Genomic DNA, 14,091 nt, shown 5'->3' with positions numbered 1-14,091 from the left:
AAAAAAAAATTAAGTTTTCCTGTGAACGGAACAAAACTACCATTTACATAGTTTTCAACCAAATTTGGGGTCCGTTTAATAAGCATATAAAGTGATCAAATCCCACTGCATCAACAAACAACAAAGCCCGATGCTCCAGTGGGCTACATGTCAAGAATTTTTGCAAACCATACAATGTAACAGAGCTCACAAGTGCCTTAAGCAACCGCATTGCAAAACAAAGGCTGATCTAGTTATACAGTTGGGTGTCAGTGTGTGAATTAAAACTGTTATCCAATCGGATTCACAAAACAGCTTCATAAACATCTGGAATGAAAAGGGAAAAAAACAACAACAGTAACTTGGTTCAACCGACTACAAACACAACTAACAGACATGTCTTTAAATATGTTCAAAGGAAAGTGCAAAGATTTAGTGGCCAAGCATAAAGGTTATGAAACAGTGCAAGCAGCACAACTTCACACGTGCACAAAACTGTGGTACAGAACAACAAAAAACAAACAAAATCACGCCGATACGGTCTCACATGTTTCACTTTTATCACATCCCTGAATTTAGAATCTTAGTTGACTAATACAAGTCCAAATTCCCATTTAAATTCATTTTTGCCAAAGCATCTTTTTCATCCCTGAAGCAGGCAATTTGCTTGATAATGTATGTACATGGATATTATTTGACTTCTCTGCAGTATGTGAAGTAACACTTTGATTTTCCCCTTTGCAAATAAACTATTTTCGAAACTACAAAGACAAGACAGTGATGCTAAGTGAATATATATTTTCTTTTTACTTCTAAAGTCAAGACCAAGAAAGATCCTTCAAGCTCCAACTGAAAATGCTGGTAACACAACTCAGAACATTATTGTAGATGAAGATTTTTCCAATGTTTAATATAATTGTAATGAGACACATTTTAAGGGATGTCGAAGCTTCAGTGTTCTAAAGAAAAACACCTGCATCTGAGTGTCAGAAAGTCCTATTTTAACCTCAACAAGGTTCAATTACACGGCTGAACAAAGTGGGAAACTGCTGTGGGACCCCAGACCCCTTTAAGTCCCAGGTTGATTGCATGTGAAGGGGTGTTGAGGGTTTAGGATACTCAACTGATTTTAGACATTAAGACATCATTTTAATCCCGTCATCTGAGACAAAAAGATCAATTAACATTTTTCTAGATAGTTTACAAATGTAAAGCTGCTAAGGGTCATATGCTCCATTCACTGTTCCTAACATAAACTCAAAAAAGGACCCAAAGGCAAATTTGTCTGCCAACCTCTCCCCCCACAGGTACATCTGTTCAACGTCACTGGGACAAGTTGAAATGTTGGAGATTATAAGCCAAGTAATAGCTTCTTTTTTTTGTATTGACCAGTGAAGGTTTGTTATATTTGAAAAGGTTCCGGAATATCTTTAGGACATCTCGGACATTTTCATTCAGGAATATTCCTGACGTGATGAATTTATTATTATATATATATTTATGATCCTTTTTAATTGAAAAAAAAATAGGGCATTCACGGAGCTGATCCCACTGCGCTATATGGACTTTAAATGAGTTTCCGATGACATTCAAATTTAAGACGGCTCATTCAAACAACCTCTGTGCTTCCTTTATGTAATATAAGGGTCATTTTCCAATTAGGACACCTTCACTCCACCCTGACACACACACACACACACACACACACACTGCTCAAATGGAGTTGAGCTGGACAAGGCAGAGTCTTTCATTAAGGTCTAGTGATGAAGGTCTGAGTGAACGTTGCATTCAAGTGCCGTTTGAGGTCAGTTTATCCAGGCGTAGGCATACAGGCCGTTGTCCTTCCACAGCTGACAGCGGGCGCCTGAATAGTTCTGGACTGCAGACAGGGTGTCAGACAGGAGAGCAGTGGCTTCTGGGTATTCTGGCCACTCATCCTCCATTTTACCTGCAAGACGGAGGGGGGGGGGGGGTCATCAATCATCAGCTGCAGCCTAATTGTCAAGACCAGAATAAAATATTGAGCCTAGACACAACGGTACTCCCTTCTATGGAAAATGCCTGTGGTTATAATATTTCTATTACTATTGTTGTACTGTATTTTTATGAGTCGACTTGTAGATATCAGCATTTTACATCCGTTGCAGTGAAAAAAGTTCAGTTAACTGCTCCTGGCAATTGCCACCGCAGCATCTGTGTCAACTGGAAATCTCAAGCATTCGTAATGCTTCAAGTGTTTTTGTAAACATTGTCTCACATTACTGCAATTCTTGTTGTGTAGTCACTGTCAACTGTCTGTTAATTGAATAGCCTGAAACCTGTTAGCCTGGCTGCACAAGATAAAAACAAAACATTTCTCCACAGTGCTACTAGGGTTAAAAAAAACACTTTAATCCCTTAAACCCCCTTAATACACAATATAATGATCATGTCAGGTAGATACAATTTAAAGAGTTTTTACTTGTGTTGTTGTACGGGGGACTACACTGCCCGGTGCGTACTAAGAATAACCTATCTATTATTTGATGTATAATGTACATATTATGTCCGAATTACTGACTAAATATGCCCACATGCCTACCCTAGCTTGGTAATACGCGCCACTAGTTAATGTGAGAGCACACACACTATACAGCTGTAACACTTTACAATAAGGGCACCTTAATTAACTCTTAATTAATGCTTAGTTAATGTTATTAACGGGGAGTAAACACTTATTAAGCATTAAGTAACTTTTAAGGCTTATTATTACCAGTTACTTAATGCTTGGTTAGACATTAACTATGCTTAGTTAAATAATGTTTAGATAAGCATTAACTAAGCATAATAGTTTGTTAATGCTTAGTTTTAAGCATTACCTAAGCATTTATTAACGGTAAGTTGATGATGAGTTAATGTTTAGTATGTATTACTAAACCTATATATTACATAGTGTTACCAGCAGCTGAGTGTCCTCACCTGTTTTGGCGAAGTTGACGAGGTGATGCGTGATGAGATCCTGGAATTTCTTGTCTCCATCAGAGAGAGGTTTCCCTAAGGCGAGCTCCAGCCCTCCGAAGAAAGCAAAGCTGTCCAGACAGTGGAAGGAGAAGCGGCTGGGGAAAGTCATCAGATTGCCGGACACGTTGACCGGTCCCGACGGCGTGTACGTCACCACGTAGCGATACACAGGACTCTGAAGGGCCGCTGCAGAGAGAGGTTTAAAGCAGCTGAACAGGCAATGTAAGGCAACAGAGAATATTCAGATTTTCTTTCTAGATATATTTATTAATTTCTATATATATCTATATTATATGTATATGAGCCTTAATTATGTATAAACCCCTTAGCCATAATCACCCTGGAAGGACGTAATTCAGGAAAAAAAATGCAGTGTATAAATTAAAAAACAAAACGAAAAAAAAGAAACCATGTAATGTAATTACCCAGGATGCCCTGCAGTTTTGTCTCACAACAGCTTAATGTCACTTCCCTCAGAGCTTCACCAATGAGTGAGCCTGAAACGCCCCACAGGCACAAAACCTATAAGGAGCACAATACTGCAGCAGTGCAAATTCATTCAGTTGCTGCAGCAGCTAAGCAGAGAGAGTAGGGCCCACATGTGTGTACTATTAAGGATAAAGTAACTTGTAACATGAACTACTGCATGATGACAGGTCATGCAGTAGTACATGTCCGAAACAGAGATAAAAGGAGAGTGAATATTGGATTTAGACTCATCAGGTGATACAAACACCACTCAAATAGGACGATGGTGTCACTCTGTATTTGCTAGATATGTTAAAAGGTAGACTTTTGACATTAGCTATACACCAAGTCTGTAGTAGGCTTTCTGCCCTCTACTGGTCAACTATCACTTAATACAGCTTTAGCAGTACATTATGGGTTTGTATTGTTTTTCCAGTTATCAGTCGTGAGGTTCACCTGATTGGATGATTTCAGGTCAGAACCAGATGAAAACATGTCTTGTCAAAATGTTGTCAATATACTACTAATGAAAGGCTCTCTGAAGAAATGTTGACCTCTACAATCAATATGGAGCTGATTCTTCTATGAGTTGGTCCCTGTGTTTTCCGAGTCGTACATGGCACATAGACGTGCACAGATCTAAACGTAGCAGAAGCACCATGCTGGTTTTCCTCAGGGCCATTTAATCATTACCAATCGTTGATCTGTTTTAAACCTGGGAAACAAGGTGAATTTAAATATTTCCATCACGGTAGATTTAAAGCACTTTACTATGAAACAAGTGGTTCAGGAGTTTACCTGCAGCCCTCGAGGCCAGGTCATTGTTTGGACAAGTTGCCCTCATGTCAGACACCATGGTGGTGAAGGCTCTTTCTGGACAGCGGTCAGTGGTGGGGCAGGGGGCAGAGCTCGGGTACAGGTCCAGCGCGTCTTTGGGGAGACTCTCAGAGAAGGCCTGCAGTTTATCTAGTGTAGAGCAGAAAGTTGACAGGCCTGAAGATGTATATCGTATGGTCAACAATATAAGGCTAGAACATTTCAGTTTTGGGAAATAATGTGTTGGAAACAAATATCATTCCGTGAAATTTGGCTTCCTCCTCCTCCAGTGCTGCAGATTGTACTTAGACTGTCCTAAATCTTCACACAAATGATATGACTCCATGTTGTTATCTGTTGTAAAGATAGTCCAGAATCCAGAATACACGTCTAATTAATCTAGTAGAGTGGGTGTACATGCAACAAAACTTTTTTTTGTTGACTATTTGGTTATTAGAGGACACCACAGTGAAACAGAGCGTCTAGATAATATCCTAATGAGTTTTTCACGTTGGCTTCGGCCATCACCTCCCTGACCTGGTTACATCGAAATCATGAATGATATCCTCAAGAACATTAAAGGCCTACTTCACCGGTTTGAATATGAAGGTGTATTGAATTCTGAGATCATATGTAGTATAAATGTGCGAAAAAAATTGAAATCGGTTCATCCTAGCCTGAGAAAAGGCAGAAAGAGTGTTTTTTTTAACCCTATATTTCTCTTTCTCGTGACATTACAGAAAGAGAAATATAGGGTTAAAAAAAAACTTACTTTGTAAATATTACTGTGATGTCTTTTACTGTGACATCACAGTAATATTTACAAAGTACGTTTTTTTTAACCCTATATTTCTCTTTGTGATGTCACGAGAAAGAGAAATATAGGTTTAAAAAAAACACTCTTTCTGCCTTTTCTCAGGCTAGGATGAACCGATTATTTTTTTTTTTTGCAAATTTATACTACATAGGATCTCAGAATTCAATACACCTTCATATTCAAACCGGTGAAGTAGGCCTTTAAGTATTCTTAACAACTGACACACAAACACAAAAAGTCTTCTGATCTAATTTTGATTGACGGGAGATGGAACCGCAATGTCAGGGTTCCGCTAGTCGCCAAAATAAGAAGAAAACCTGTTAAGCAACAGTGTGGCAAAAAGTCAGGCTCTATTTTACAATGATCATCAGTGTTCCCACAGCAGCCGTTACCTGTTACAAACCACTTGTAGTCGCCCCAGGTCCAGGTGGTGATGTTTTGAGGCACAGGGCTGTAAAGGAAACACAGAGGGCTGAGTACACACGGCTCACAGTAACAGCTGACAGTGATTCAGCTGAAGCGGGCGGGATCTCACCCAAAGTCAACTTCCTGCTCTGTTGTCCCGACCACGAAAGGAACGTCACTGAAATGTCCTTTCTTCTCCCACACCTCAAAGGGCGGAGCCTCGAGGACATACCCATCCACCACTGCAACAGGGCCGAGGAAGCGCCCTTTGACAGGGAGGTCTGTCAAATCATCTGCTGCCCAGGAAGGGTACTCCTGCCAAGGGATGGCCTGGGGACCAGAAAGAAAAAGAGTTTGTGCAGTGATTTCGGTCATTTCTGGAGGGCGGTTATGAATGTTTTTGGATTTGTGGGGCAGACAATGAGCTTTTTTATTTATAGCTAATATTCAATTGTGTTCATAAAAATAATCTATCCAAACATTAAAAAAATATATAATTTTGCTTCACAACCTGCATCTTTTCCTTTTTGTGATATAATTTCTACGAATTAAGACAATATTTTACCGACTAGGTTGAGAGTAGCAATATGGGCATAAAACATTACCACTCAACATTGCTTTTTTTTTTTGCATTTTGTTTATTTATTCATCTATAACTATTTAAAACATGTTTGTATTGCTTGCATGTTCGAAATAAAGACAATCAATCAATCAATAAAAAAAAGTGTCTATTTATCTTTTTCTAACTCATTCAATCTTTCAGCTGGTCACGTATCTGCAGCTGAGTCAAAATAAACTAGTGTTTGTGTGTGTGTGGTGAAGAGGTAACATCTGAGGTTGTATACATAACTTAAACTGATTGATTGAACATGTCACCCAGTGCAACAGTGTGGATCTAATCAGCTAAGAGGGAGAACATTCACATCCGCCTGTAGAGATACACCAAAATCTGGAATATAATGTAAGCCTTTCAATCGAGAATTAACAATCAGAAAACACTAATTTGGGAATATTTTATGGAAAACATAAAGTAAATAAAGCCCAGAATATCCCGATGAAAGATGATAACCACTGCTGCACTTAAAAAAGTTAAATTGTCATCCTCTTTTCTGAGGGGGCGACAATTGAACTGGCCTCTTATATTTCATAAAATGCATAATTAATAATTCCTGCTGAGGTGCAATGAAAGGAAACAAAAATTACTCCAGTTTCACTTTAAATAATTCATAGTAGGGTTTTCCGACTGACGGTGTGATATAGGACCTGTGACGTTATGACACTGCAGATTTCATCCTAATTGAGTTTAATGTCCATTCTCTTCATTAACTTTCACAGTAAAATGAGAAACAACCAGGTGTGACATATATCAAAAGAAAACAAGTGATCTAAAAATGTATCCAAGTTGCTTGAGTACACATTGAATATTTGACTAAATTCTCAATACTAAATATTAAATACTTTAACTGTATTTTTTTTACTGCTTCTATGTTGAGACTTAAATGCCTCGTACCTGTAGTATCTGTCGTATGGAGAGGCTTCTGAGGCAGGCCAGGTCTGTGCAGCGCGTCTTCTGAAGGAACACCAGGTTGTCGCTCTCGGCCTGTTCCAGTGTGGCGTTGAAGACATAAGAGCCGCTCATGTCCACCGCCGCGTGGAACAGACCCTTAGCCAGCGGTGACATCATCAGGGTCCACACTGAAGTCCCGCCTTCCACAAAAATAAATAAATAAAAAATACAGAGCTGGATGAAGGTAGGTGTGTCGAGACAGACAGACAGACAGACAGAGCACTGGTTTTAGACAACGTGCACTTTCTGGGATGCAGATGAGTGAAATAAGTCACCAATTCAGTCCTGACCTGGTCTTACTGAAAAATTTGTAGCATATTATTAGATTATTAAAACTCATGTATGCATGTTTTAGCAGAATATTCTTCTTAAATAATTATATTAGTTTTGTCTCTAACTTGTAATCTTTTTTAATTACCAATTCATCATGTTTTGAGAGTTCTTGAATATGCGTTGTCAAATTTTGACTTGTAAAGTAACTAAATCTATCCAGTAATTGAAGTAAAGTAAAAACTAAAATATTTCCCTCTGAAATGTAGTAGAGTGCTAAGTGGCATGAACATAAAGTAGGCCTAAGTAACTTGTACTTAACTACCTCAAGTTTGTACTTAATTAAAGTGCTTGAGTGACTATATCACATTTGTTTTCCTGCATGTCCGTCATTTTTACTAGCTTTTTAGCAGGTGGGGTTGCTCCTGAACTACAGTAGCTGTTCACATGACCGCCAGTAACCACAACAACATGTGACTGAAACATCTGCTGGTTTCTCCTCCAGACAGAGTGGAGGGAGAGTTTTGCTTTGATCACATCCAGATCTTTGCTACTGCCCACTCAACAACATATTTTATGTATTGTTTTACACTGTTTTCATACCTGAGCTCTGTCCAAATATGGTGACTTTCCCAGGATCTCCTCCAAACAAGTGAATGTTCGTCTGGATCCACTTCAGAGCTGCGATTTGGTCCATGAAGCCATAGTTCCCTATGGAGGAGGAAGAGGAAGATGAAGAGAGGAGGAGGTTGGGAGGAGGGATCGATTAGTAACAAGGAACCTGCTTTGATGTGGCCTCGTTTCCGGCGTCCCACTTTCTCCGTCGGAAACAAAACCAGCCCGCTGTAGCGTTCGGGCGACTCTATCTAAATTTAACTCCTGTCAAGCGGAGGGAGCGAGGCAAAAATGGGCCATGAGAATCAGGAGTATTCTAAATTAGAACACGTGGCTCCTGGAAGCTGAAAGGGACTCCTGCGCCCCTGCCATCGCGCCAACATTACACACAAGTCTATCTCTCTCTCCCTCTCTCTCTCATTTATCGGGTCGCTTCACATCAAGGTCACAGCGGCCGCATTTTGATTGTGTAACAGCAAATTACTCAGCCTGACTCACAGTGAGCTAATTTGTGTCCCCGGTGAGAGAACAAAATCCAAACATTAACATGGAAGGGGACAATCTCGGTTATTTGCTCCATTTATTAAGCTCACATTCATAAAGTATTAACATCTTAATGGAAAGCTGCAGACTTTACAGCATTCGATGGGACCGGGAGCACAGATATGACCATGCATATTTCAGAAGTATGTTTAAGTGGTAAATAGCTTAAAAATAAAATGGCCACTATGCACTGTTTATGGTCAAATGTAGGCGATTGAAAGCGATACATGATATGATAAACTACTTCCTACTAACTTCACAATCCTAAATGTGTCTTTTTAACTGAGCAAATACTGTTAATTCAAACTCTGGTGCATTTTATTGTACTTTACTACAGTTCATTTGTCCAGTAAAAAAACAATGCTGCCTTTTGATGCCAAACAACTACTAAGCAACACCTGGAAATTATATCATGCGCTGTGCCCCAATTCAGTACTACATATGATCAGTGAGCACCAATTTTCACAGTGCACCGTTTATAGTGTCAGAGTACAAGAAATTACTGTCCTTTGCAATACTGTACCAACAGAAAAGTTTGCAACAAACTCCGACAGACTTCAGTCAAAATAATAGAACCTCAGTTTGAGTGTTTTGAGCACATTTAATTTTGTATCTATTCCAGTAGCACACATTGCCACCACTGTGTCTAAAAACAGGTAGGGATGTAGCCGTTTCCATTGCTGCACTAATTGGGTAACATTTAACTGAACAAAACTCATAGCAAGGGGGGCAACATTGTGCATAGGAAATTATTTGGGGCTTTTTAAGTGGGCAGGTAGGTAGATAGTCAAGAGGGCCTTCAGAAAAATAGATCAACTGTCCTCTGTTTAGGCTACAAGAAGGGAGCCACAGAACCTTCCAAATAACAACTTTCGGCATTGTAAAAGTATTGTTTCTATAAAAAGGTATTACTGCTCAAAGAGGTGTATGTTTGGTCGCTCGTCAGCCTGACGGACAGGTGTTTCAGGCAATCACATCAGCTTTGATGCTTGCTGATCCCGCCTCAACTCCAACCCACACCACAATTTGGATTCTCTGACTACAGTTTGACTGAACGGAGAGTAAACGTCAGCAAAACCAGACTCCTGACCTGAGAACAGCCTTCAGAAATCAACCCAACGCGTTTTCCCTGCAGAGTGTGTCACAGACTGACCTGAGGTGTTCCTTGGAGAACCCTCTCTCAGCATCTCCAGCGCCATGAAGCCGAAGGCGTTGAGTCTGTAGTTGAAGCTGACGTAAACCATTCCCGTGTCTGCTGCAAGCTTCTCTGTGGGCGAGTAGCCGCTCTCTCCTCCACTGAAGATGTGCAGGTATCCTCCGTGGATCCACACCATGACGGGCAGCTTGGCCTCAGTCTTCAGAGTGGGCGTCCACACGTTGATGAAGAGACAGTCCTCCTGTCCCATCACCCTCCCTGTGCTCGCCATCGGCCGCACCTGAGCACACATGCTGCGGAAGCGGCCCGCGTCACTCACCCCGCTCCTGCACATAGGTTTAGCCGGAGGAGCCCAGCGCAGGTTGCCAACGGGCGCAGCAGCATAGGGCATGCCCTTAAAGGAGTAGGCTCCATTTTTCTGCGAACGAAAGAAAGAATTAAAAGTAAAACTGGTCAAACTGGAAAGAAAAATACAGATTGTGCAACAGGTTCTATTCTGTGCCTCATATCATTCCAGTCCAATTAAAACAAACTGCTGTAAATAACTCTATTGTGTTTGTCGTTTCTGTTCAGTTTTTTCTCAAAGTTCCTTTTTATTCTTGATTTTGAGCAGTCTTGGTTGGTTGATAGTCTGCTCTACAGTTACTTGACAGCCTGTATAAAATCCAGTCCCCAGTCTCTGCTGCCTTAACCCTCATCAGATATTCTACTGAAGATAAAGTAGCAATACGAATGTGTTCATCACATTAATGATGCAGCTGGTAAAGGAGGAGCACATTTAAATGACTTGATATACAGCTGGGAATCTTGTGAATTTCCCCACCGAGGATCGATTAAGTTTTAATATGAAATAATACGTCATACTTTGCTTGTTAAAACACAGAACAGAAGAAGTGTTAACTCTACAGTTATCCAACTCACTTACACACGAGCACATTAAAATGATTACATTAGACTATTCATTTATAACATTCCCTATTTTTTTAGTTTTTAGATATCAACAACTGTATAGTAAACCTAAAGTAGACATAACATCTGTTCCAAAGTGTTTTGTATCAGCTGTGTATCTGTGATAAACACACTGTGTAAACTGTTATTACAGACAGGAGTGATGGCCCCAGCTTTGACAATAACATCCAAACTGAACTTTCGTTTCAAGGAAAAAATACAAAAATACAAAAAAAAGTCATGCATGAATCTGCTCTAAGCTAATAATTACAGCACGGATTTCACGCTGAATGCGCATTCATTACACGGTCCACTCTGTTATCACTTCTGCATAATGAGCCTGTCAAGGCACTAATCAGAGTTATAAGAGAAAGCCCAGCAGGGTTCAAACGAGGAAGTAGATTTGAGAACAGTGGATAACATGCGTGGCTCAAAAACCTGGAATAGAATGAATTTCAGTGAAAGAGGATGTGCTGAGGTCACTTTCTATTTGTCAGAAGAATTTGAGGTACTGTTATTTTGAAATTCCTGAGAATCAAATTTGTCTTTTTAGGACATTTATATTTCTCTTTGACAGATTAAAGCTATAGTGTGTAACTTTTTCATATAAATGAATGTTGGTTACATTCAAGCCATTGCCAAATGAGTTGACACAAAGTCGAGTAAACCTATCAGCTCCACAAAACTCTCTCTGTATTTCTCAGCATGGCAGCGTTTACAAACTGTCAGTGGTAAAGAAAAACGTGGACGTTTAGCAAAAAGAATAAAATCAGTGTTGTAATTACTCAGAATTCCTCATGGGGGCGACATAAGTTACGCACCACAGCTTTAAGAGTAAATACATTTTGTAAAAATATGTTCTGTAAACATGGCTCTACCATTATTCTGTATATACTTTTTTTTGGTGATTCATGTTCTCTATTGTAAGGAAACATGCCCGGTATGAACAGTATATAAGTTAAGTTTCTTTATTAGTCAATTTACACAAGGCACATTGAAATTCGTCTTGTTGCATATCCCCTCTCAAGTTGCCACACTTCAGAGGGGGTCGGAGCGCAGGGTCAGCCATAGTACAGCACCTCTGGAGCAGTTTGGGTATAAGAACCTTGCTCAAGGACACAATGGTAGAGATGGTGGCACCGTACATGTAATACCAGCCACCATTAGTTTTACATATAACCCCCCCTCACCCCCCCCCCCCCCTGTTCGGTACCGGGGATCGAACCAGCAACAACAAACTCTAGGGGCACTGTACTAAGGCTGACCCTGCGCTCTGACCCCCTCCGAAGTGTGGTAATTTGAGAGGGGATGTGGGAAAAAGGAAAAGAAAAGAAACCCGGGAAACCATGCCTCGGAACCGCCATTAAGATTCTGAACTCACGTGTCTTCCCCTGAACTCTCCGCAGTCCGTCAACACCTGTGCGATGCCCGGTGGCAGCGTTTGCGACACGTAGCCCAGGTAGGTGGCGATAGAGAGCAGAGTGAGCACACCCAGGCAGATGAGGAAGATGCATCGCCGGGACAGCACCAGCAGGGGGTTGATGTAGTGTCTGTGTTGGACATACTGCACCTCCTCCTCATTCTCCTCTTGCACCAGGTAGCGATACTCGTTTCTCTCCGGGACCTCAAATGCATCTTCATTCATCTTCGCTCTGGGACGGGACAGGACAGCACACAGCACATACAGAGAGACAGAGAAAGAAAAAAAAAAATGTCAAGTGCAGTTAAACCTGAGATCAGATTCACAATGTACTCTGATGGACTATGTGGAGGTGCAGTAAAAACATGCATAGCTATTTGAACTTTACTAAAGTTCCATTTAAGCGGCTTCATACTTCTATTCCATCTCAGAGGGTAGGGAAATAGTGTACTTTTTACTCCACTACATTTGTCCAAAATGTATGGTGAAAGAGCTATATATCTGAGCTCATGAAAAGGGGACTTTTGAGAGACACATGGATCTTCTCACAGGACAGCGATGCTACAAACTTTCATTGCTTTTGATTACAATAAAAGGATCTAAAATTCACTCAACCTTAAACATATAATGGCACATATACACTTGAATGCAGCAGGAATAACATGGCTTCTTTAGCTTTTCAATGTTTTTAATGGGGGATTTTTTATACTTATAGTGGAGTAGATGCATTAACAGTGTGCACATTAAGCACTTTCACTTCTGTAAAGGATCTGGATACGTCTTCCAGTGGATAGTGTACTGTTAAAAAAAAGTGGGGGCTATGACTATGGTTCAGGCGACACACACGCACGCACACACACACACGCACGCGCCTACACACACACACACGCTCAGAAGGAAACGGAAAGAGACTAGTGAGGAACAATAAGAGGACATAATAGGAAAAATAAGTGTTCTTAAGCTCCGCGTTTTCTTAGAAAAACACAGAGCTTAAGATTTCAGCGAAGGACTGAATCCCTAAAATGCACTCAGCATGTCAATGTTTTGCACGGAAATCCTTTGAAACATTTAGTAGTAAACTTCAGTCTGACAGTGAAACGCCCAGCAGAGTTATTCTGTGCTTCCTGTCGTGTTCACTGAGACATGTCGTTATCAAACTCAGCATAGCAAACTCAGTTAGAAACACGCTGATATTTACGGATGCAATGATGGGTCACACTGTCAGTGTTGTCAAACTGCATTACATTTCCCTGCCCTAAATCACAATTTTCCTGCTCGTTTCCTTTTTACCATGCACTTCCTCCGTCTTCATCCCACAACTCCACCCTTTAACACTGCAGACAGCTGCACAGCCAAACAAACGTATAGTTGTATTATTTACCATTTCCCGCAAACACGCAGCACACCGAAGAGAAAACACCTAAACAACAAAAGTTGACGCACTTACTTCTCCAATGAGCATAGCGCGCATGTCCTTAAAGTTTTTTTTGTTCTGCTTGCTTTTTTTCAACAATTAAAGAGACAGTACGCAAAACAGTGAGCCGATGATGCTTTGGGCCTCATATGGCGCTTTTTTAATCTCATTAAAAGACGAGAAGGAGGAGGTCAGTAATAGGCTATAGTGGGCAGTTTGGCCATGCAGAGCTCTAAAAGTTAGTACCAGTATTTTAAATGCATGCGAATGTGATGAGAACCCAGTGAAGAATGGATACAATTAGTGATAGGAATTAACAAGGTGATAATTTGTCTCAGTACTTCCTGGCCTCCTGTCTTAAACATATGAGATAGTGTTATAATTAAATCAACAAATTGATTAGTCAGCAATTCATTTCTCCAGTTGACACTCTCACACAATAATGAATTCTGCTCAATCTATTTGTTATTTTCCAACAGCCTGCCTGCGGGGGGGTTCGCGTCTCATTTAACCACAGAGAAGTTAAGCCTCACCTGGCTCATTGCTCAATTATCTATCTTGAGTCTGTTGTTTACCACAATCAATGCATAGCATCCATAATGAGCAGTGGGGCCGTGGCAGTGGCTCTGTCACCACCGGCTTGTTGAAGAAACCACATTAGCAGAATCAATAC

The 14,091-nt window shown here is 40.5% G+C and overlaps 1 protein-coding gene across 1 annotated transcript; it reads right to left on the bottom strand.

The window, feature by feature from the left end:
* Positions 1-48: 48 nt before the first annotated feature.
* On the bottom strand, positions 49-13,457 carry LOC307254623 (para-nitrobenzyl esterase). Its single transcript, XM_080033078.1, has 10 exons — positions 13,386-13,457; positions 11,966-12,236; positions 9,634-10,054; positions 7,926-8,033; positions 6,996-7,192; positions 5,616-5,815; positions 5,473-5,531; positions 4,246-4,413; positions 2,938-3,165; positions 49-1,927 (listed from the first exon to the last, which is right to left on the bottom strand). The coding sequence occupies exons 2-10, from the start codon at positions 12,227-12,229 to the stop codon at positions 1,785-1,787; spliced, it is 1,788 nt and encodes a 595-aa protein (XP_079889204.1). The 5' UTR covers positions 12,230-12,236; positions 13,386-13,457; the 3' UTR covers positions 49-1,784.
* Positions 13,458-14,091: the final 634 nt, after the last annotated feature.

This window comes from Ammodytes marinus (genome assembly GCF_949987685.1).
Source record: "Ammodytes marinus genome assembly, chromosome: 1".
NCBI classification, from domain to species: domain Eukaryota; kingdom Metazoa; phylum Chordata; class Actinopteri; order Uranoscopiformes; family Ammodytidae; genus Ammodytes; species Ammodytes marinus.
Note: the sequence above shows the minus strand (reverse complement) of the source record. Positions and strands in the feature narration are given on the sequence as shown.